Source organism: Meriones unguiculatus, chromosome 18, assembly GCF_030254825.1.
Source record: "Meriones unguiculatus strain TT.TT164.6M chromosome 18, Bangor_MerUng_6.1, whole genome shotgun sequence".
In the NCBI taxonomy this organism is placed as follows: Eukaryota; Metazoa; Chordata; class Mammalia; order Rodentia; family Muridae; genus Meriones; species Meriones unguiculatus.
In genome coordinates this window covers 16,547,319-16,572,357 of record NC_083365.1, presented here as the reverse complement: position 1 = coordinate 16,572,357, position 25,039 = coordinate 16,547,319, and the positions used below count along the sequence as shown (strand labels likewise).

Sequence of the window (25,039 nt, the reverse complement as noted above, 5' to 3'; positions counted from 1 at the left end):
AAACCACTGACAGATCGGCCACCAGAACTCCCTTACACAAATCACTTAAAAAAAATCACTTTACCTCTTTCGCACTGGGGTCCAGTAAAGCCATACGTGCATGCACACCGGTTTGGGGCCACGCACCTCCCGCCGTTGAGACAGCCACTTTCACAAACAGCTGCGAGGAAAGAAGAGAAGGTCTCACGGTGCTGCTCTGGGACACCGCCCCCCCCCCCCCAGCGAGGGGAGCAAGCACAGTGTCAATGGTGACTCCAGCGTTTGCTTTGAACAGACACCCCACAGGGGCGGATCATCGGAGGACGCTCCCCGAACAGGTGCCTCCGTCCCTTAGGGTCTCATCATGCACAGCCCCTGAGAACCGTTCTCAGTTAGGCATCTGAGGCCGTGGTTTCTGACTGGCTCCAGCAGATGCAAACTGCATGTGAGCAAATGGACTCTTGCTCATGACGAAGGCTGCATTTTGAGATCGCTCCCCTGAGGGGCAACTTAGGCCCTTGCTGACAGCCCCATAAAGTGCAAGTGACCAAATGTTAATACTGGGATTCAGGCCTTTGAGCACTGTACTTAGGAGTGCAATGCGGTCTATTAGTAGGGGAAGTCCTGAAAAACTAGGGAACACGTTAGTCCTCCCGCCCCACCCCCCAAAAAACCACGACCCTAAGAACTGAGAACTCAAGTACTGACTTGGTCCTCTCTGCGCTGTTTCCTCTAACTCCTGCATGCCTGACCTCAATGAAAGCATCTTTGTGGGTGGGGTGGGTGCTTCCCTGTGCCGCTTGGCTTTTTGTCAACTTGACACAAGCTAGAGCTGTCTAGAAAGAGAAGCCTTCGTTCAGAAAAAGGGCCTCCAACAGATCGCCTGAAGGCGAGTCTGTAGGGGACTTTCTTGATTCATGATTGATGGGGGAGGGCCCAGCCCACTGTGGGGACTGTCCCCGAAGAGGTGAAAGCAGGCTGAGCAAGCCAGAGGGAGCAAGCCAGGGAGCAGTGTTCTTGTGCTTGTCTCTACTTCGGTTCCTGCTTACACATTCCTGACTTGAGTTCCTGCCTTGAGTTCCAGGGTGGTAATCTGAAACCCATCCCTTCATACTCCCCCTTGCTCTCCCTTTTGTTCTCCGTGGGGTTTTGTTTGGATCCAGTGAGTTACCTATTCATCTCTTCATCTGCTCTGCCCTGCAAAGCCTGAACTCATGTACTTTTCAGTGCCTAACATTAAGATGAGTCCCTCTCTCACCCTAGAGAGGGTTCAAAGTGTCCATCCCTCTTCTTTGCCTCTCAACTCACAATCAGGGCAGAAGAAACATGTTATTCTGAGTTTTCCTGCTACTCAGAAGCAGAAAACAAAAAGGAGAAACTGCTTAAGCAGCTCTCGCCTTTCACGGAAGAGGATGCTGAAGTTCAAGAAAGGTTTTCCAGGTTGCGTGCATCAGCATCTGTCTATTCCGGGCTTTGGGCTAAAGTCCATCAGGGAGATACACAGAGAGATGCCTGCAGCTCCCTCGGCCCCGGTTCTGAAGGCCGGGCCTCCGTCCTCACCTCTCCTGCTGCAGCCATGCCTAGCTTTCCTCCTCCTGCTTCCCATTTTTCCCATCCAGACTGATCAGTCTCACCGCAAATCCTTGTAAATGAAGTGGATGGAGCTCGTATTTCATAGTGTTAACACACGAAGTCGAGCCACCGGAGCTCGATTCCCAACCCTGCTTCTTACTGCCTGTGATCCTCGGAGAAATCACTGACACGTCTGAGCCCCGACCTCCCCAACTCTTAGAGGCAGGACGGTCGGACCCCTTCCAACTCAAACAGTTGTTATTTTAAATACAGGTTGAGTATTTTGTTACATTTATTGACTGAGTGAGTGAGTGTGTGAGTGAGTGTGTGAGTGTGTGAGCATGTGTGTGACTGAGTGTGTGTGAGTGACGGAATGAGTGTGAATGTATGGGTGTGTGCATGAGTGATTGTGTAGTGTTTGTGTGTGTGTGTGAGCATGAGTGAGTGTGTGAGTGTGTGAGTGTATGAGTGTGTGAGTGAGTGTGTGAGACTGAGTGAGTAGATGAATGAGTGTGTAAGTGAGTGAGTGAACTGGTTCCCTCTTTCCATCAAGTGGCTCCCAGGGATTGAACCCAGGACACCAGGCTTGGTGGCAGATGCCGGTACCTGCAGAACTGTGGCAGCCCCAAATTTAAAACATCCCTGCCACATGGTGAGGAACGGTAAGTGCCTCAGTAGCGTAGTTCGCCGTTATTTTGTAATCCTTTCACTCTCTTCTGTCTGACTTGCAAGGAAGAGTGAACATAAAAATACTTGGCCCACGGTTTCCTGTCTGACCGTGTTTCCCTCTCACCACCCGCTCCGCATTTCACTGCTGGCGTTAACAAGGCCCCAGCTCTGGCCCTTGCTCACAGCGTGTCCTGAATAGTGCTTCACTACACTGGACCGCTTAAAGGCTTCTGACTCACCACTGGATGGGCAAACTCCTACACATCCCTCAGCACAAGGCCCAAGAGCCCCCTTGAGCTGCCTGGACTCTCTCCTCTCTTCAAGTTGAGCTGCACAAAGGTGAACTATTCTTGTCACACAGCAGTGTGGGAGTCTCTAAAACTGGTTTACAGTGATGGTTGCACAATCTGGTAGATAAGACAAGGTTATAAAGCCCCTCAACTGGAGAGGGTAGAGTGTGTAGTTTGTGAGTTAACAATTGTCAATTAAAAGAAGAAGAAGAAGAAGAAGAAGAAGAAGAAGAAGAAGAAGAAGAAGAAGAAGAAGAAGAAGAAGAAGAATTCTGTGCCTATAAGTCTAAGGCTTGAGGCAAGGCAGGTGGTAAAGGCAAATGAAAAGCAAATAGCTCAGACAGGTTCCCATCAACCCTCAGGATGAAGAACTAGGCGTCAGGGGAAGTGTGGTGGCCTGGGTGGCCAAAGAAAGTTCCCAGCACCTGCCTCGGAATTCCCCAGGTCCACACACGGCCAACGTCGACCCCAAGGCATACTTACGCTGTCCACAGTGCGTTCCGACGTACCCCTTCTGGCACAGACAGTGGTCATCGCTGCAGCTGCCTCCGTTCATGCAGCGAATGCTACAGTGTTGTACTAGGAACAAAGAGAGAAGAAGGACTTAGTTTTGCAGTTTGACGGCTAGACAGCAACAGTTCCCTGGAGATGATTTGTAGCTATTTGATGAGAAAATAAAATAATTCATCATGCGGAGAGCAGAAGGGTCCTAATTATCAGGGCTCGTTATGTTACGAATAAAACCACGTACGGTGCAACGGTTTTCCTTGGCGTTTGCTTTAATGGGGCTAAATGACTTCCCTAATTTAGCAGAACTTACAGCTCAGTGTCATCTCTGTGATTTATACCAATAAGAAAGGAGCGCCTGGGTGACGGCACATGACCAGGTCAAGGCGGCGATGATTTTTGTGAAAAGATTCAGAGTCCAAAATATCTGGCCAGGGAAACAGCCAACGTAATAAATTCCACTGGTTTTGGTTCTGTTTTGGTGGTAGGGTGAAGGGACATGCTAGATTCACTAAGTAGCCAGAATGTTTGATGAGTGGAGAGTCGGGGTGCTGAGCGGATTGAACTCAGGAAGAGCTGCTCATTTAAACCGTAACCTTGAACTAAACACCATCAATACTTCAAATCCGTTTCGTGTCACATTCTCACCTACAGAAATGTGTACGCCCAACCCCTAGACTATGGGTGGACACCAACAGACCTGAGACAGAGACTAAGAAGCAGAGTCATAGGAATGTCTGGTAGACTCTCCTATGAAAGGTGACAATGGTCAGCGAGGACACGCTCAGTCCTTAGCCTGCAGACTGCCTTACACTGATAGCGCTTTCAAAAGGTCCAGCTGGTCCCTAGTCTCTAGACGTTGAAACCACCCCACCTAAAGAGGACTAAAGCCTTCGCTAAGGGAGTCATGAGTCCTGTGGACACATCTCTACATGAGAGGACACGGCTGTGCACTGGCGGTTTAGCTGATTCTGGCATGCCCTACATGTGGGAGTCAATTCCCAGGGGGACAGGTTCAGCAGGGAACACAAGGCTGTCCATCTGCGCAGGAGCTGGGACCAGGGCTGTGCTCACTCTTAAGACGCCTTCCCAGAATGCACAGGCCAAACCTTCTCCCCAGAGTACAGCAAAGTCCTCCCCACAGCCAGCCTCACCACTGAGAGGTCCTCACAGCAGTACCGAGAAATGACTACTTGGCTACGGTGGGGGGAAAAAAAACCCAGGCCATTTGTCTAATGAGCTACAAATGCTCTGAGGTCAATCTAGCCTGACTGCAGGAAAAGGAAAATTCAAACTCCTGTTCTTACTACCCTCTCTTAGACAAAGAGAGGAGAAGTCAAGTTGAAAGTGAGCTGCCTTTTCAGGAATCTTGCACTCTTCCTGGAATACCTCCTCCCAGCACTCAAGGCCTCTTCAGCGGGGCTGCAAGCCCCCAGCAGAGCTTCTGGAACACAAGCCGCTGATCTGTGAACCCATCATCCACTCCCTCAACAAGTTCATCTGAATGCTTACTATGTGTCATGCAGAGTGCCAGACACTCTGAGCTGGTCTCTTTGTGGAACCCCCTCCTAACCTCTTCTGTTTCTTTGCCCCTACCGGCCTAGGGCCCAAACGAAAGCTCTCAGTAAATCCCATTTGATCCCAGGACCATTTAAATGTCTCTTCCATGACTTAAGTTCTCTCTTCTGTTGGGAGATGGTTAAGGTGAAACCCTCTCTGAGTGTGTGTGTGTGTGTGTGTGTGTGTGTGTGTGTGTGTGTGTCAGTCTGTCTGTCTGTGCTTTTCTTGTTTCTCCTTTCCCTGACTCATTCTTCTTGAGAGTAGAAAGGCTGTGACTATGAATTATGTCCCTCGATGTGCCCACAGCAACACTATTACTTGCCTTTGCTTAGCTCGTGCTACCTAGTCATGGTGATGAGAGCAGCCGAGGCTAAAAAGCAGCCCTCGGCAGAGGATTATTCAAACGTGTTTTATCTTTTTCCCTCCATCTACAAAAGCTCGCAGCTCCGCGCACACACCTTGAAGCACCGCTGCAGGCATCAGGAAAACCATCCACACAAACTGCTACTTTAGGCTCCATTAAACCTCTCCGCTAGACAGGAAATGGTGGCTCACGTCTTTAATCCCAGCACTCCACAGGCCAGTCTGCTCTACAGAGTGAGTTCCAGGACAGCCAAAGCTACACACAGAGAAACCCTGTTTCGAATAAAGCAAGCAACCAACCAACCAAAATAAAACATCTCATCCAAACGCTCTAAAGCTATCTACAGTACATAAAGGGGAAAAAAATGTGGCTAAAACTTTGGATACAATTCTAAGTGGGTCAGGAAATGGTGCACAATTGCTTTAAAATTTGGTGCTATGCTTAGTTCCATCCTATCTTAGAAAAACAGAAAGGGCTGGGAAAAGGCAGGAAATGACGTCATCCTTAGAGCAAACTCGGTGCACAAACTGATTTCAATTAAAGTGGTTCATGCCAAGACCTTATTTCCATTCCCACATGAGCAACAAAGCCACTTAGTTACTTTGAGATTTCAAACAGAAAAAGAAAAGGATGACCAGTGGCTTGCAGAGTGGTTTCCCAGTTACTTCTTCAAATTGGAAGTCGGAATAAAATCTCCTTTCCAGGAAGAACGGTTCCATGTACATTGAAACCTGACACATCAAAAGCCTCCTCTGATATGGCTTTCATTTCCGTAAACCCTCTCTTTCCAGTTGAAGCCTTTCCAGGTTAAAAATAGTCTTTCTCCTTTAAAAAACAAAACCACCCTACAATACTTGGAAGGCTGAAAGGCATTGTGAGTCCAGTGGTCACACAGGCAGTGTTGCATTTTAGAGTTTAAGGGGAAATCGTTCCTTTAAAAGTGGGAGTGACCCTGGCATGTGGCTTATCTCTGAAACACCCAGCAACAGGTAGCCTGAGGCTGGAGTGTGGAGTGTTGGCATGAGTTCAAGGCCAGCCTGGGCAATAGCATATACTCCAATAACCTACAGACTGATGCTTTGTCTCAAAAGTTATTTTAGAAGGTGGGTGCAAACCCATAGATCTGTGATCAAAAAAAAAAAACTAGATACTGGGTCTCACCTTTGCCACTCAAGCTGGAAACAATTCAGAAAGCCTAGACGCAGAGAAAGGTTTTCATTTGAATTGAATCCTGCCACTGGTGCCTGGTCTAAATTTACTCTCTAATTTAAATGGGAATCGCAGATGTTTCATAATTAGCAGACAAGAGTTTGCCTAATGAAAACAACAACAGCAACAACAACAAAAAAAGCAGAGTTCTATTCACGCTCATGGGAAGCAGTGCCCTTCGCTGGATGAGCTAAATACCCCCACATGCTTAAACTGAACCAGTATTGAGATTTTACCAGAAACAGAAAACTGGAAGAGTCTAAGGGTCATGCAAACTGAGGCTGTCCCGTACAGTCAGATCCCCAATGAGAAAGTCCCATTAAAGATGGCCAGATAGCCTCAGACCATTTCACGCCAGGATCTGTATCTTAGAACTAACAGAAACTATCAACATTTACCTGAATCCACAAAAGATCCCAAATCAATTTTGCATTCATTTCAGAATCAGTCAGTCCTTTCAATCATTCAACAAAAACTGACTGAACGTCTTCCATTGACAAGGTAACAAGAAGAACTCAAAAGCCTTTCTCTAGAAAGCACAGTACAAACTCACGACGATGGATGACTAACCACAAAGGAATGGCACGCATGCAGCACAGGAAGGGAAAGATGCCGGGGCTGACATTTGGATCTCAGCATCTCAGCGACGACTTCCTTCGGAATGCACTGAGTTCTGAGGATCAGCCATCGTCCTCTAGGCAGACTCAGCCCCCAGGGGGAGCACAAGGGGCAACTTTCAAATAAGCAACTGAAGGCCGAACGAGTGTTCTAATACTAGCACTGGGAAGAGCCTAAACAGGCAAATGAAATAGCCAGACCCATTCCCGGACTTTACACCTGAGACAAGCAACCCACCCGGGCGACCGGAGTCACTGCAAGACAAGAACAGTTTTCACTTGGACCCATAATTCCCTTGGGTACATGGACATTCCTGGGTGTCTACAGACTCACGTAGCTTAGCACAGGACCAGGGCACCTCCCCCCAAAATAAACAGATAAAAGCTACCTGATCTGGAAAAAGTTCTGAAAAGGACAGGTTGAGCGACATTTGTGATAGATGTTCCCATAAAGTCTGAGCAGGGAGCAAAACAACTTAGCAAGCTTAAAGGGTCTGGGCAGCCTTTTGATACTCCTTCCTGTCAGCGTAAACCCTACAGATTCCTAAAATGCTTTTTCCAGTCTCAAGCCTCCCAGAGTAGCCACAGCACAAGTGTCTCTTCCTCTGAGCCCACTCACGTTTCTGGCACGTGGTTGTACCACACTCTCAACCTTCCTTGGTCTTCCTACATTCTCAGATCTATGCTGGCAGGACAAGTGTCCCCAAACTCAACTGGAATTGAATTAAACAGAAAACGACAGAACTTGAAGAGGGTAGGCTTCTACAAGATTATTCCTCAAATTTAATATAATCCCAATCAAAATCTGCAAAGGTCTGGCGGTATAGGTAAGATTATGGACAGATGAAGAGCTGCCAAGACAATTCTGAAAAGAAAGAGCAAAGTAAGAGAATGTACTTATATTATCATGTGGTCAAGAGATCAAACCTGTGTGATAATGGAGAAGGGATAGATCAATGGAACAGCAGAGAGCCTGGGCTCACGAAAACAAACCAAGTTGAGTGTCAAAATAAAACCACAATTTTTTTTTTTTAGTCAGATTTCTATAGCTATATTACATGCTTGATTTAATCAACCCGTATTGGGAAGAGGGCTTACTCTGGCTCAGGGCTTTGGAGACTCCATTTTACAATCTTGGCCCCAATGTTTTGTGCCTAAAGGAGCATAAAATGTCAGGACCATTTGACAGGGTAAGATGAGTCAATTCTGAGCAAAAGAGAAAGGACTGCAAGAAGGGACCTGTAATTTCATGATCTTTCAGGGCATCCAACAACCTGAAGACCCCTCCTGAGGGAAGCTGTCACCACTCCCAACATCTTCTTGACCTTTATAAGATATTTCAGAGCCAAATCACAACAAAATTAAATGGCCAAGGACAGAATTTGGGTTTCTGCTGGAGCAACCGGACACCCATAGGTAACAACTGAATCTAACCTCAACCTCACACTTCACACAAAATTTATCTCCATAGAAACCACAGATGTAAATGTAAAACTATAAACATTGAGAAACGGGTTAGAGAAAATCTCTGTGGTCAAAGACTACAAAGCATTCTTGGATCGGACACCAAAAGCATGAAAGAGCAGAGGAAAGGCTGATAGAGTTCACCAGCTTTAAAATCTCACTTTGTGGAAGAGCCTACTGATGATGAGAAAGCTAACTATGGAGAATGGCTCAAGCAGAAATGTCTTCAGATCACATGTGTGAAAGAGCTCGGATCTGCAGCACATAACACACAGCTCTCAGAACAGTAGTAAACCACCCATCTAAGAGAGTCCGGACATAACAAACAAAAGCAAAGCAGTAGCAAAGACACGCAGAGGGCAAACGAGCCCAGGAGAGGGCAATCAAGAAATAAACACAAGAAATAGTGCCCAACACTGTTAGTCTTCAGGAAAATGCAAATTAAAGCCATGATTAGAGATCACCACAAGAAGAGCTAACACAAAGTATGGAAACAACGCTTAGAGCTGGGAAGGACACAGAACATGGGTCATTCATACGTGGCGAAGAAAATGTAAAACTGCAACTCACACCAATTGGTTATACAATACTAAAGCTCTAAACCATATACATAAGTAATATATACAGACTGAGCAGGTTGTATTTATGTATTTAGAAAAATGTACACACACACACACACACACACACACACACATATATATACACACCAACTAATGAAAAATGAGGCCATGAATCTGAAAAAGAACAGAGAACTTATGAGAACACTTGGCTGGAGAAAAGGGAAGGGAGAAATGATGTAATTGTATTATAATCTCAAAAAAAAAAAGAGGAGGGGGAACTGTCCAAAAATAGTTTCACAATTCTTCAAAAGCTAAACCTACAGCTGCCACACAACTTATAAACTGCTTCCCTTGGCATTAATCCCAGGAATACAGTAACACTCAAACACATACACATATGTGTGCATGCGTGCACACACACACACACACACACACACACACACACCAAACCCTAACCCTTGAAAGAATGGAGGAGCTCTTCAGCAGGTAAGTAGCTGTCCACTGTGGGGGTCACCATTCCCTTGCCTAGCATCCAGGGCTGTTTAAAGATGGAGAAAGTGAGGAGAGCACAGACTCGCGCTTTACATTATTGCTCTCTGCAGTTGACTGCAAATGGGATGTGACTACTTGCTTCAGTACCCCGCCACCTTGATCTTCCTGTAACAATGGACACAGCCTGAGACTGTGAGCCAGATAAATCCTCTAGGGTATTTTTATTGGAACAATGGGAAACAAAGCTGGGACATTCCCAGGACCAGGAACTTATTTTCCCCATTGTCATGTGAGAACATGCAGAGAAAAATATATCCTTATCAGACGTGAAATCTTGTAGGGCCCTAACCCTGTAATTTCCAGTTTCTAAAACCATAAAATAAAGTTCTGTGATATTTAGTCATGGTAGCTTAAATCATTTTTATATGTTTTAAATTTTATTTATGTGTACCTGTGTGTGTCTATCTGTGTGAGTGCCTGACATATGTCTGTGGGTCCATCTTAGGAGCCCAGAAGAAGGGGTGGATTCACCTGGAACTGGAGTCACTGACAGTTGTGAGTCCCCTGGAGAGAGTGCTTGGAAAAGCATTTTCAGCCTCTGCAAGAACAGCCAGAGCTCCTAACCACTGAGCTCCAGACCTCTGAAACATCTTTCTTTCTTCCTTCCTTTCTTCCTTCCTTCCTATCTTCCTTCCTTTCTTCCTGTCTCAATGTATGTATTTTGTCTGCACCACAGAGGCCAGAAGAGGATGTCAGATCCCCTGGAGCTGGAGTTACAGGTAGTTATGAGTTACCAATATGGGTGCTGAAAACTGAACCCAGTTGTCTGCAAAAGCAACAAGTGCTCTAAACTGCTGAGCCAACTCTCCAGCCCCCTGAGACACTTCTTAATCCTATTCTTACCACAAACTAGAATGTATTTGCAAATGTATGTGCACATACACATTTAAGGAGAGTTGTAAACATATTCAGTAACCATGACAGGATTTCATACGAAGTAAAATTGCTCAGGATCCAACCTTAGCCTCAGAAACTTAAGTATGTCCCTAAACAGAGCTGGAATTATAATCCAGAAAGAAAACAAATAAACAAAAAAACCACAGCTCTGACTCTGTCTAGCTAATCTTTCTTTTGCTTCTGTATCTAAGTGGCCAGTGGCCAAAGTTGTGCTAGATCTACGGGAAGTTAAATCTTTCTGGTCCCATGAGACTTCCTGGCTGTAGTTTGAGACTTGTAGAAAGATGTCTTCCCATTTAGGTTTCACAGGACACCAAGTCAAACACCCCCTGCAAGAACAGCTTCCGTCTGCCCTCTTCTCAATCACATGAGCACAATAAGAGCTCAGAGATCCACAACCTGCCAGCCCTCCATCACCCTGCCACAAAAGGAGTAGAATTTTTTTCTACTCATGGTAACCATGGTAGCTAAGAATACAACTGAATATATTTGTACATGACAGAGTCCTATCACAATGCCCAAGGGTTAGATACCCTGGAAACTGACCCCTGTAGTGCAACAGGTAATTGTATGAAAGCATCTCACTGACTGCTGTAATCCCATTAGCAGGAGTTATCACACTGATGACTATTACAGGATGACCACGCTTCTGTAGCACAGCACAACTATTCCATAAACACAGTTCCAAAAAAGCCAGAAGGAAAGTCTGACCACCCTCAGCTACACTTAATTATTTTTTAATATTGCCATCTTCAAGGTTTTTTTTTTCAAGCTCAAGTCAACATTAATTCTAAGAGAATCCAAACCAATAATTTTTAAGACTCCATTATACCTTGATGAAGGAATAGTCTATCCCAGGTACTACTCTGATCTACACATGGCTCTGGGGCTTTGCCCAATGCCCAGACAGCACAGAGATCCAAACTTTCCAGAAAGCACCACCTACAAGGCTCAGACTCAGATCTCTAACGTAGGTCTAGCCTAGGATCCTCCTGCTATACTTCCTCCAACCTTACGGCTAGTTTGAAGCATGCCGGGACCATTCAGTTGTCACCTCTTGTCTCGTTCAAATCCTGTCCGCATCTCATGATGTTTACTCACAGAGAAGTCTTGAGTACTCACATTCTCATTGGATTAACTTCCTATCTGGACACTGGTTGTGATCTTCTTCCCATAAAGTGATAATGAGATAGGAGGCCAGCCTAAGGGAATGGTTTTATTCCTATTTTGATGACTGTGTTCTTTCCAGCAGTGAGGTTGTCTCTCTTTGGTGGCAGTCTGGGGTCTTTTGGGAGAGACATCCTGCATGCCCCTGAAATGGCCAGTTGACCTCACAGTCTCTCTGTTCCTCCAGCTCGAGAGAGCCCTGATGGGTAGGGTCAGCTCGCACATGCAGAAACAGGCTGAGATCAAGTAAGAAAATGCCATGTTCTGTGTGGAGTGAGAGTCCCAGCCCATGGGGGGATTTCTATCCTCATCTACAACCAGCTTTATTTGATATCAGGCCATCTTTACTTGGATTCCACCAGAAGCAGACTCCTAGACAACAATTTCAGCAAAGGTAATTTTCTTGGGAGTGATTCCAGGAAGCGACCCATGGGCTCAGGCTGAGTCCCGGTGAGGAGTTTTAGCAGACAGAGCAGAACAAATCCCACAGCTGTCTAAACTGGGGGCATAGAAGCCAGAGAGCTGGTCCAACAGCTCACCATCTGTCACTGGTTGAAAGTTGCTTCTGTGTCCACTGACCCCATAGCTCTTCCTACTTCCTCTGCTCTGGACCATCCCCAGACAGAAAAATGTTGACCCCTTTTCAGACCGAGTTCATGTGCTCCCTGTGAATGCCCAGGAAGATGAGGGAGCACGAAGATCTGCTGTACCACACAATTCATCTGAGCCCGCTACTAGGCTTATTAAAAACTCAACTTCACATGAGGCTTCTTGGCAGACGGGGAATCTTGACACGCTGTAGTCTCTGTTTGCACCACACAGAAAAGAACACGCTCACTCACTGCACACCAGTGATTCTGACAATCCCACGAAATGTGGAACAGCAGTAAGGGGAGTGCACCTCCTCTCCCCAGAAACTGGAAACGAGATGCGAATACACATTTGTTTTGCCTTGGCGATAGTTGGGATATCACGGGCTATTTACACAGACACGAACATTAACCTTTTAAACAACTGATAAGGACTGGCCTCCCAGCCTCCACATTTCTCTATTTCAGTATTTTGGGAACCACACTGAAAGATAAAGGAAACGGTAAAACCATAAGGTAATGGCTCTCCGGCATGCTCTGTGGATGCTTATGTGGCCAGACAGAATAAACACCATGTCTTACGTCATGTCTGTATGTCACCGAGTCTTGTGTTTTCCTCACGGAAAGGCAAGTGTCTTGTGTTTCAGAGAAATTTTTCATCAGATCAACTTTACATTTCAGTAACACAAATAAAAATGGCTAGTCTTTCTGGAGCCAAAAATGCTCATTATATGATCATTTCCATGAACACCTGCCCCAGTGTTTCCATTAGAGATACAGAGGTGACCTGTCTATGCTGACAGAAGGTCGTCATCTTTATGCTCTTCCTAGCAACTGCATCCCATAGGCGGTTTTCCTATAGAGAGTAGGGAAAGGGAGTAGGGGCCTACGTCCAGGAATGTCTTTCCAAGAATTCTGGGCAAAGGAGGGAAGGCAGATGTTCTAGTGGGGGGGAAATGTATCGCAGGCAAAGGAAAAAAACCTAAGAGCAACTTCAGGGGAAAATGGGGCATAGCCACATAAAATAATATTGTCTATAATGACATGTTAGACTCACTGGATCTGGAGCCACAGGAAGGCGATATCTGACCGGACGGGCAAGTGCACATATTTGGCCTCGAGCAGAATCCATCCCCACAGGAATGCCGGCAAATGGCTGCAAATCAAATCAGAGGTCTGTCAGCGTACTGCTAGGCACTGGGGGCTCAGTGCTCAGATGAGGGGCGTGGGTCACTGTCCCCCATGTATTCCCCTATAAAGCAAGTCTACTGGAGTACAGAAACTCTAGTTTGAAATCAGCAACTCCCGTATTTATATTGGTAGCTCTCTGCCTTTCTCTTACTCAAGAGGACCCAATAGCTCAAAAATATAAACATTTATATTCTTACAAGAACTCTGTTTTTATATTGATTTATAATTTAATAATGGAAAACTTATAACATTATTTTTGGCAGATGATTTCATTGTAAACATTTAATTGTCACTCTGTTCCGAATTACACTGACAGCCCGAGGGGTGGAATCTGGAATCCACCACTTAGAGCTGACTGTACAGACAGAGAGATGTTCACATTATCAGCATCACCCAGAACCAAATGCTCTGCTAGTGTCCTGAAGAGCAAATTAAATGGCAGATGACTTATAGTTATCAGCAAACTAGGATTCGGTAACCACTTGCTAGACTTCTTGGTACTGTATCCTCTTTTGCCTCAAGAGCCTTGGAAGAGGCAAATGTGATGGAAATGGCTAAAATAACATACAGGGAAAAATGTGCACTAAAACTTGGGAAAAGGTTTTCTAGATATGACGAACTCTTGTCAGGTGAGCTCATAGAATCACAGCAACATTTGTTTTGATGCCTAGTAAAAATATTCCGCAGAAGGGGAACAGGGGCTGTCTCTGGCATGAACTCAGTGGCAGGCTTTTTGATCACCTCCCCCTGGGGGGTGCAGCCTCACCAGGCCACAGAGGAAGACAGTGCAACCAGTCCTGTTGAGACCTGATAGACTAGGGTCAGATGGAAGGGGAAGAGGACCTCCCCTATCAGTGGACTGGGGAAGGGGCATGGGAGAAAAAGAGGGTGGGAGGGCAGGATTGGGAGGGGATGAGGAAGAGACCACAGCTGGGATACAGAGTGAACAAACTGTAATAAATAATAATAATAATATTACGAAGAAAATTCCAAAGAACTAGGAGGAAAGGAGTCTACTGTCAAGCTTCTTTAGAAAACCCTAAATCCTACTCTCATCCCCTTAGTAAATTTTTGTGTTTATTTTTAGTGTGGTGTGGGGTGGTGTGTGTGTGTGTGTGTGTGTGTGTGTGTGTGTGTGTGTGTGTGTTGGTTGGCCTGGAACTCACTATATAGACCAGACTAACCACAAACTTATGGAGAACCAACCTTCTATGCCTCCCAACTTCTAGGATTAAAGTGTATACGACCATGCCTGACTTTTTTTTTTAAAGACATTGTTTTACTAAGCCCAAGCTGACCTCAAGCTCTTGATCCTCCTCCTGTCTCAGTGTCTGTAGTTCTGGGATTGTGGTATGTCCTGCCACAGCAGTGACTTTGATCATTTAAATAAGTCCTTGCCTTTCCTCTTTGTCTAAGAATTAAACCTGATTTGCCCTCGACTTTAAACGTGGTTTGGGGAGGCCAAGGCATATTACAGCCAAACAGGGAGAAATTACATTGAGGAAGTCGGCAAGGAGAAGCTTTTGTTCAAAATCCCATTAGCATGATTACACCAGTCTAAGCAGCCAGGAGCAGCATGTGCAAACAGCACACAACATTAATCAAAGTGTCCCCATGGCTCCATTCTGTAGATTTTAGAATGTCCTAAAGGAAATCACTGATTAAAGATGGGCAGTGCTTTGGAAAGTTATTGTGTTTCCCAAATGAGATTCAGGAAAAAATAGGAAACTCTTTAAGGCCAGAAGGCTGAGCTAGAAACACATTAACAGTATTCAGTAGCGAGTATCACCATGCAACGAACGCCACAGTAACGTGTAAATGGCAAGTTATCTATGTACTTACGAACGATACACTGATTTCCACCAGGTAAGGTTTTCCACCCAGGACAACAGTACGCATTGTAACGCGATCCACAGACATTGGGTCTGAAACAAAAACACAGAATTCCATCCTTTGAAAAACAAGATATAACTAAATGAGAAAGAACCTCCAAGTTACTGAGCAGAGCAAATTCCAACAGAGAACAGTGAAAATGGGGGCCTGACCAAGTGGAGTAGTTTAGGGCATTTGGAACATTCAACAAAACGATGTGGTAGGAATCCCTTAGCACCAACGTGCACACAGAACACCAGAAAATGAAAACCGAGAGAGGGTGCCTGCCATCTTGATGCACAGATGCAAAAACCCAAGGAGTTATGTATACAGGCAGGCTCAATTTAAGCCAACTTCTCACCAGTGGGGATTTTAAAAGGTCATATTAAAATCTGTTCCATGCAAAGTCTTAACTGTCCACTCTCAGAAATTACACATTTCCCCCTCTCTGGCCCAGCTCACCTCTAAAATGTCACCACATTCCTCCTCTCACAAAAATCATAGGAATTCTAAATTCTACCATCAGTCAGAAAAAAATAATAATAATAAGGGCCAAATCATATAAATATTTCTTTAGCAAAAACCTGGGAACAGTCAATACCAGAAATTGCTGGTAAATAAAAGCAGTTTTATCTGCATTTACTGTTTACAGACAGCTTGTCACGTGCCTTGGAGCAAAGCCTCCATTCAGAATCCAGAGGGCCAATCTTTAAATAGTTCCCCCGGGGAGAACTGGGTGAAGGTGTGGCCACTCCTGTATCTGAAAGGCAAGAAGGAACACAGACTGAAAAGAAGCTAGCTCTTCAGCGTGCGTGCGTACGTGTCCTCTGACCTACGCACTGGCTCTAGCCAGCAAGTTTGTGTGCTGAGTGCTCAAATCTGAATGGGACATCTAAACTCCTGACCCAAGGCTCGGGAAACATCATGACAGAGGGGGTAGAAAGAAAGTGAGGGCCAGAAGATGGGAAGCAGAGCTGTGAGATACTGTCTTCTGCACATGGCATGCCTGCTGTATTCATGAACTCACTGAACCCACACAACACCAAGCCAGTCACAATTCCAGAATGGTTCAGCGAGGGATCATTAGACCGCCCATCCCTAGCTCAGGAACTTTTGGCAGTGGATGGCTGCCGGGGGACCAAATCAGAGCCCCACATTCATACCCAGCAATAGGACTTGGTAGGTTATTAACTAAAGAGAAAGAAGAGGAAATAAATGAAGTTGGGGCAGAGATATTTTGGGGGAAATCTGGGAGGAGCTGGAAGTAGATGTGATCGAAAACGCGTACTATGAAAATCTCGAGGATTAGAAAGTATTATTTTTTTAAAGGTCACGTGTTTTACAGTCAATTTCGTAAAACAGAAGACATTCCAAGGCTTTCTAGTATAAATACCACAGTCCCTCAAGGATAAATTTCCAACACAACTGCACCACGGCTTACACATATTTCTCATCTGGGACGCATCCTACCTCTAGATGCGAAGGCCTCCTGCTTGCACTTTCCCCGCCCTTGCACCTCTTGCAGGCAGGGGACTCAGGCAAAATCTGTTCCCCTCCTTCAGCTTTCCTGTAAGTCTAGAAATTCTGGAACCACCTACTGCACACACTGTTAGGGTCAGAGGGGAGAACTGGGCTGGCAGCAGAGAGCCCTGGGCTTCCTACTCAGCAGCATGGAGCATGAGGGTCCAGAGACATGTTTTCATGGCCCCTCTGGGCCTTCATTTTCACGGCACACATAATGATGACACGATGTGTGCTTTCTCTCCAGTGTGTGTGTGTGAGGATGCGTGCGCACGTGCATGTGTGTGTCTGTGCATTCGGGTGCTTAAAATGATGGACGTTCAAGCTTTGCCTGTAAGAAGGAGAATGAAAGAAGGAAGCACCATCGTCATTGAGATGGGCTCATCTCAGCCACCCAGCTTCCCCATGAACTGACTTATTCGTGAGCTAGGAGGGATGGCTCAGCAATTGAGGACTTGCTGCTCTCCCAGAGGACCTGGGCTCAATTCTCAGCACCAACACGGTAGCTCACAAACCATCTGAAATTCCACTCCTGGGAAGGGGCGGTCAGACACCCTCCCCCGGCTTCCACGAGAATCAGCCATGCGCATGGTGCACATACGTCTATGTAGGCAAAACACTCACACAATTAAAGTTTTGGTACAAATAATCTAACTGCATGGATCTTGTCATTTCGTCCCTCATATGACAAAATTGTGTCCCAAGCTTCAGTCTGCAAGCAAAAGCTTGGAGAGAAGTGTGTAGGAAGATAGGCTGCAGGAATGTGGGGAGGAGGGCCCTCAAACCTTCAACAGTTTAGAATGATGATCCAGCCATAGTCAATCACCTCAACCCTTCCCCACCAACAGCCCTATCACAACATCTCTCGGATCCAGTCCAGCCTCCAAACCAAATCCTGGGATTTCTTCACAAGTCCCCATGAGCCTTTGCAGGGTGCCCAGTGGTCAAAGGCACTATGTTTTTTCAAGAAAAACCTAGAGCTGTCTCACATAAATGAGTGCATTTATGGAATGACATCACATATAACAGGGTGAAATAGCTAATGGCAAAGGTCCAGAGTTGGCCATTTCTGTCTTCCAAAGTGAGATATTCAACAGATTTTCCCCCCAAGGTATTGAAAAGTTATAACACTAGGAAAATTATCGTTTTTCTATATTTAGAATCATTCTATCAACAAAATCATGGGGGACTGCAGGATTTACCACAATTACAAAACAAGTAGTTTGTGTTCTAAGCCTTCACTTTTGAAAAAGTCACAGCATAGAGCTAGAGAGAAGAGCTCTCGGTGCACAAGGATGAGGAACTGAGCTCACCTCTACACAAAAAGCTGGATGCAACTACACTCGTGCCCGTGACCCCAAGACTGTGGCAGGCACAGACAGGAGATCAAGGGGCTTGCTAGCCACCAGCCTCACTCCGCATTCAGTCAGTGTGAGATCCCATCTCAACAGACTGAAGGAGAGCGTGAGAGAGCAGAGCAGACTCCTCTAGCCTTTACACACATGCACACAGACACACACACCACCAAAGCACTCACACACATTAAATTTGTTAGTACATAAATAATGGCATCGTCAGCATGAATTCAGAAACAAACTAGAAAAAAAAAAAAGAAGAAGGTTGGAAATCAATAAGACAACTGATCCAAGAGCCACAGGTGCTAAGAATATTACCTAGTGTATAAAAACAACTGGCAAAAGTTATGCTCCTGAGGCCAGCCTGGTCTACACAGTAAGTTCCAGGCCAGACAGGGATATAAAGTGAGACACTCACGATCCCCATGCCCCTCCCCCAAAAAAAACCACCAAAAGAAAAAACATGAAGCAGAGTGAACCAAGGTATGCATCTGTCAATGAGCTAAGCTCTTACATTTCATTGTAAAAAACGAACGGCTGGTAAGTCCAGGCGTAGTGGCGCAGGTGTAGAAGATGCCACTGCAGAGGCAAGCACGAGAACTGAAAACAGAGATGGGCTCTGGGGGAGCAGCAGGAAGGTGGTTCGCTTTGTCACTTCCTGCCCTCACACGTTAAGGCTTAAATATTTAGCTCATCCTCTGATCCTCATTTTTAGGCTAAGGCATCATTATTTTTAAAATCTGAATGCTTTCGCCTCTGGAGAGAACAACACTCCCACTGGAAGGAAACAAACAAACAGAAAATCCTGCTTCCTTCTCCAAGCCCTTCACCAGAACACCACGCCATTTTATTATATCTCTTTTTAAAGCTACAGAATTTTAGACTGCGATTGGCTTAATTCACATTATGATTTTTTTTTTTAATTTTGTAATTTTAGCTTTTGGTTTCGTTTTGTTTTTTCAAGACAGGGGTTCTCTGTATAGCCCTGGCTGCCCTGGAAATCTCTCTGGAGACTAAGCTGGCCTTAACTGAGAGATCTGCTGGCCTTTGCCTCCCAACTGCTAGGATTAAAGGCGTGCACCACCACTGCCCAGCCACATACTTTTAAATTATCAGTTGTTTCAACCAACATCATCCAAATGATAGTTTTTAATCTTACTCCTTTGTATGGCTCCACGGAAAGTGTTAGAGATATACAATTTCCTCCCTGTGATTTCAGCTTTGAGAATTGCAAACTAACAGAAATTTATTAAATAAGCTGGGTGGAATTTGTTCTACTTGAATACAGACAAAAAAAAAGAGGCTCTAATCTAGAAACAAATGAATGTCTTGTTTTAGTTGGAAGGCAGTAAGATATAAAGCGTAAGGAGACCCATGGGGTTGTTTTCATTATAAAGGATATTACTCTAAGGTTTCAGCACAAACGGCCTTTACAAAGAAGATAATTTTTTAATGGAGTTACTCTTGTGTAAGTGAACATACAGCACACCCATGACTTTCTTTGTCTTATCCTCTCTGCTGACGGACTGTCATAGATAAGTGTTCCATGCAGCCACTAGCAGCCCTTGGCAAACTAAGAAGAATTAATATTCAGAGGGAATAGAATGTTCCCCTAAATTCTAGGATTCTGTTCTGATGTTTGATTTTCATAGCAACTCTTTGAGGTGAGTGCTACTGTTACTACCTTCTACTCAAGAAATTAGGGCCTCAGGAAGGTTAAAACAAAGTCCCATGCTTTAGAAATACGTCTTGGGTGAATATGAATTCAGGAAGCCTACTTTGAGTCTCTTTTCTTAACCAGTAAACTAGGGCACAGATGCAATTAGAGAGGAAGACGTTATTTCATTCAGTGGTACATGTAGTGACATGGATAATAAAAATCATAGTATGTCTATTGATAGATCAAAGGTAAGAAATAAATTGGTTTGTACCTGTATTCTAATAGTCCATGTAGTAAGAGGGGAATGGACATATATTCTACATCATCATTGTGATACTTTCTTTTTTTTAAATAGGTCTTCATCTGTAACTTCTCCTACCCAACTCCATCACCCTGGGGGATGCTGAGCCTCAGCAGGCTTGCTGTTGGAGCCAGTTCAGACACAGCACTTGGAGGCTGTGTGGGCTAACTAAAGCCTCTCTCAGTAGAGCAAACAGCTGGGCTGTACCACGTCTGACCACATCATTGCAGGAATTGGCCTCTGTGCAAGATGTCTGCAGATGTCCACATTCCTTTAGCCAGAACCCACTTCTGCAAGTCTGGCCTGTCTAATAGCAAGATAGCCTCTCTGCTTCCTCTCCTAAGTGCAAAGCCTTTTCCAAATAGGGCTGGTGTTATAAAAACAAAGTCAGAGGGCTTGTATTTCATGTAAGAGTTTCCCAGCCTATGCAGCAATTAAATACTTGCTTAAGGTACAGGCAAATGAGGCTGATCCTGTGCCACAAGTTACATGCTGCGTCTTCTTTTTTCTTTTCCTCTAATAGAAAAGTTATAGTTGAACCCACTGAGTATAAACACAGAGAAGGATCAAGAAATCTGAGCTATCAAGGAACAGAGTGCCCAAGGTTTCCTGTGACATGTGCTAAGGTCTTATCTTAATACTGTACCATTCCACAGCTACAGTTCTTCACCCTCCAGACAGTCCTAGATCGTGGAACAATGACAAAACCCGAAGTGGTTCTGGCTATAGTCAACCGCACGCCATGACTTCATTTGTTCTTTGACAATTTTTTACTCATCAAGATGAAAAGAAAAGGAGAATCTACATACGCTTGCTGGTGAAACATACACCCCAGCGTGCTTCTCACACCCCACGCCCCTTCCTCTGTCACTTTAACACCTTCATCCTGATCCTCCCGGCTGAAGGTAGAGGTCAAGTCCACAGTGATGTGAATACCACATGTAAGTGTAAGTGTTCCAGCCCATCTGCCAGTCACAACAATGTGAGTAATGGAAGCGGCTTCCGTGACTGCCTCAGGCCTCAGCCAGACACTCCGGATCAGAGACACACTTCAGGCCTGTCTGAGCTGACACTATCCAGAATACAGACAATCCTGATTTCCTGCTTTGAAGGTGCAAGCCAACCAACCTCTAAGGACTTTTTCTTGACAAAACCATCAAAAATAATATTCTAAAACAGCCTAAAAACAAACAGAAAGAATAGGTCATGCTCTGATTTTCAAAATCTTTATTCCTCACTCGCTTCCCTGGCACACTTCAGTGTCTTCTCTCCCCAGACGATGTGCTGGCATCTTTATCTCCATCCTTCTTTGCCTCCCTCCCATCTCTGCCTCCTTTCTCTTTCTCTTTGACCCTACCCTTTCTTCTCTTCCTAGTGTCCATTTTTGGGACATTTAGAAAGCAATGTTTTGTTACCACCTTGAACTAACAGAATCCAAGCTCACACAGCTCATCTTCTTGTGCAGGCAGCAAGTTCACCACCACGTGAGCATCACATACGTGACCTATCGACCACCTTGCCCCAAGTCACGAAGCCATTAGGCAGTGTGATATCACCAGCATGGAACCAGCTCTGAGCATTCCTCCCCCCAAACCCATCCAGGCTAATCATTACCAAAACCACGAGAGAATTCTATTTAAGGGGCATTCCATAAAACACCTGACCACCCTCTATGCTACCATAGCCATTAAATACCAGACAACAATGAGAAAATCTCTGGGTGTGCTTTACAAAGGCCACACTGACTAAACGCAGAATATAATATGGTGAGTATCCTGGGATGGGAGGGGCACATGAAAGGATAATTGGGTAAGCGGCAAGGAAAAGAACTGAGGATTTACTAACTGGGCATTGGTAGGTGTTCACTGATTGTAACAAATGTGCCATCACAGGCAAGGATGATAACCCACAGTGCACACAGCCACGCCCTCACTCCTGGCCCATTCAGCAACTCCCCAAACCTGGGCGGTCACTTCAACCGACAGCTAATTTCAATGCCTTTAGAACCTCCCTCAAGTGACTGGACCATCCATATGTATGTGTTTTTCTTGGGGGAAAGAAGGGAAGAATTTAAAGCTCAAAAATCCCCGAGGTTCATTATAACAGGAAATGACGACGAGGGGCTGTGAAAAGCAGCGGTCCAGATGTTTAAAGAACGTCTCTGGGTGTGGCAAGTCCTGATTCCTCTGAGGCACCAGGCATTTATTTTTTATTTTTTTTATTTTTTTATTTTTTTTTTTTTTGCTTCTGTTACTCTGGAATAACTTTGCTCAGATGCCTGGGCCACCTGGATCTCCCCCAAAGCTGGAGCAACAAACAGTTAATTTGCTATCCCACTCCACGCTCTGGAGTGCGGATTTGTCTCTGGATATATGAAAGGTGCTCCCATCAAGCACGTGACAGAAGAGTTTTAGTCCCCAAAGCAGGGACTAGTTAGGAGTAAGGAAAGCCTGCCTAAAAAACAGAAAAATAGGCATGTCTCAAAGTCGTATTTCTCCAATCTCTAAGAGGAGTTGACCAATAGCATTAGGAAAACACAAGGAGCTACTTTGCAGAGTCCTGCCTGCACTCCTGGACTTCACCCACTGAGCTGGGGGCTGACCATAACAAACCCTTTGATGTTTGGCTTTGACAACTGAAGCCAAAGCCACACTGTGCTTCTCCAGAGGGTAGATGAAATTGCAGAAGCGATTGAAAACATCAGGTACACAGAGAGGGGTTAGTGGGAGCCTTGAGGCCGTCTGGGGTGGCATATGGGGTCCCCTCTTCCTTGTTATCTCCCACACTAGAAACTGGGGGAGGGGGTTGAGGCGAACCAGGATTCTCACACTTTGCAGAAAAATCTCAAACCAAGAATTCTGTCCAGGGAGATGATGTTTTCTGAGTGTTCTTGTCACCCCCTGGGGAAGCAGCCCATGAAACTGGCTCACAGGGAACCCTATGTGTGGGGGTGGGGTGGTGTCACAGAAGGGCAAGGTGACTTCAAGCTCTAGTTGTGAATACTGGCAGCTCCTGACTGGTGAGCCGATAGGCTCCGGAACGTTATTTCTATTGGTATCGAGAGGGTTGGGATACCCTTTCCTTTCCAACAGAAAGAGTGCAAGTAGGTGGTGGTTTGCTTCCCAAAACTAGATAAATTGTAGGTTCTCCACTCCTTTGCCCACTAAATAGGGTATTGTGGACTGACCTGGCGAACTAACCACAGCTTAAAATGTTTTGTGGGGAAACATTCCTTAGCAGAGAACCTGAAGGAAACTTGGCCATGCAAATCGTGTTAGAGAACACGGGCCGAGGAAGGGCTCCATACAGGCAGCAGTAGGGAAGCCATCATACAGACGACCTTCCAATGCAGCTGCTTTGAGATCACCCATGCTACCGTCTCTAGCGCCTCAGCCACGGTCTGTAAGCAAGCCCAACAAACTTGTTGGTTCCCCAAGGTGAGCCGCAATGGAATGGGACTTTGGTTTGGCCTTAGAACTTGAGGAGGGGGAGAAGGAGAAGGAGGAGGGAGAGGAGTTGGGAATAAATGTTCACATATCCCCCAGAGAGGAAATTTTAGCAATGTCACTTATAAACATTAAGTTCCTAAGGTCACAGGAAGTCAGGTAAAGGCTCACAGTTAGTATAAGGGTTACAGCTCCGAGGGGAAAGGTTTTCTGACAGTCAACAGTCAAGGAATCTGACAAAGTCACACCACAAAATAGACCTCACACCAGAGCTTTATTGAGAAAGACACAAGAGAGGGGCTGCCTCTCCTTAGGGGAGAAGCAACAAATACCTAAGTAGGAGGTAGGCTTTATATGGGGTTTCTCAGGGGACAGAGCTCTCCAGGGTGGCTTGGGATTGGTAGGATTCTGTGGCCTGATCTTGGAGCAAGCTCGGGGATTGGTGGGATGTTGTGGCCTGGCCTTGTGCCTCCCCACCCCCTCCTCCTGTAGGGCAGTTTGGCCACCTGCATCTTGAGGGGCTGGAAAGGGCTGCTCAGGCCATGAGTGTAGTCTGGGGGAGGGGGCGGGGCCTTATAGTTAGTGCAATTACGTCATTGAAGCCAGCACATGATATGGTTATGGTCTAAAACCTCACACTTCTTTTCTCACAATTAAAAGTAAAGTTGTAATCGTTTCCGCAGATACATATGAAAGAGCAATAAAAGTAGTGTACATTTTAGAAGAATTGGTTAAATTAATAATTTATCCAGTTCACACTACAAACTAAAAACAGTAATTAGCCAACTTTGGAGGACATTTTAACTTACAAAATGAGTGCCCCCCCCAAACCCTATCAAGAAAACACACTGCCTTGCTCATTTGCAGATGAGAACACGGAAAACCAGACGAAGGACATAACTTTTTTTTTTAAGGCTACACTACAGAGACCTGTCTTAAATCACCAAGTAAAAGGCAAAAGAATCTGTGAATAAAATATTCCCAGATTAGCACTGAAGAGTTTGTAAGCAGAGCTAAGAAAGATGTTCCTAGAATAGTGCAAAGAAGCTGCATCTTGCTTTGCACTGATTTGTGCACAGCTTTGTGCTTCGCGTTTCTCTTACTAGGGCTGCCAAACAAAACCACTGCTTTTCAGATCACTTATACAAAGTACATTGGGGGTGTGTGTGAAAGGAATAGAATCATGGGTTGTTTCTGTTACTGACACGGTCCCTGCATGGTAAGCACTGGGGCTAGCTCCCAGGATAAAAATGTTAGCCATCTCTCAGGGGACAAGAGTGTGAGGAACATGCAACAGGTGTCTGCGTGGCCAGGAAGCAAGACCTTGATTCAAATCCTGCCCCCAGCTGCTTCTGAAACTCACGCTGGACACCCAGTCAAGCGCCGAGTTTGACCTGTCTTTAGAAAAGTGGCTGCAGCCAGTCCTCAAGACACCTGATAAACCAGTATCAGATGGAAGGGGAGGAGGTTCTCCCTTATTAGTAGACTTGGAAAAGGGCAGGGAGGAGAGGAGGGAGGGAGGGTGGGATTGGGAGGGAAAGAGGGAGCGGGATACAGCAGGGATACAAAGTTAACAAACTGTAACTAATATTAAAAAAGTAAAAATTTAAAAAAATGGAATCACTTAAATAGAAAAGAAAAGAAAAGAAAAGAAAAGAAAAGAAAAGAAAAGAAAAGAAAAGAAAAGAAAAGAAAA

General features: G+C 45.3%; 1 protein-coding gene across 3 annotated transcripts in view; it reads right to left on the bottom strand.

Annotated features, from left to right (window-relative positions):
• The window catches only part of Fbn1 (fibrillin 1), a 201,318-nt gene that overhangs the window by 158,628 nt on the left and 17,651 nt on the right, over positions 1–25,039 (bottom strand). For all 3 annotated transcript variants that reach the window (XM_060371759.1, XM_060371760.1, XM_060371761.1), the window contains exons 3-6: positions 15,031–15,113; positions 13,055–13,153; positions 2,994–3,089; positions 65–160 (exon numbers count right to left, since the gene is read on the bottom strand). In XM_060371759.1, the coding sequence (XP_060227742.1) occupies positions 65–160; positions 2,994–3,089; positions 13,055–13,153; positions 15,031–15,113 (374 nt within the window). The remainder of the gene's footprint in view (positions 1–64; positions 161–2,993; positions 3,090–13,054; positions 13,154–15,030; positions 15,114–25,039) is intronic.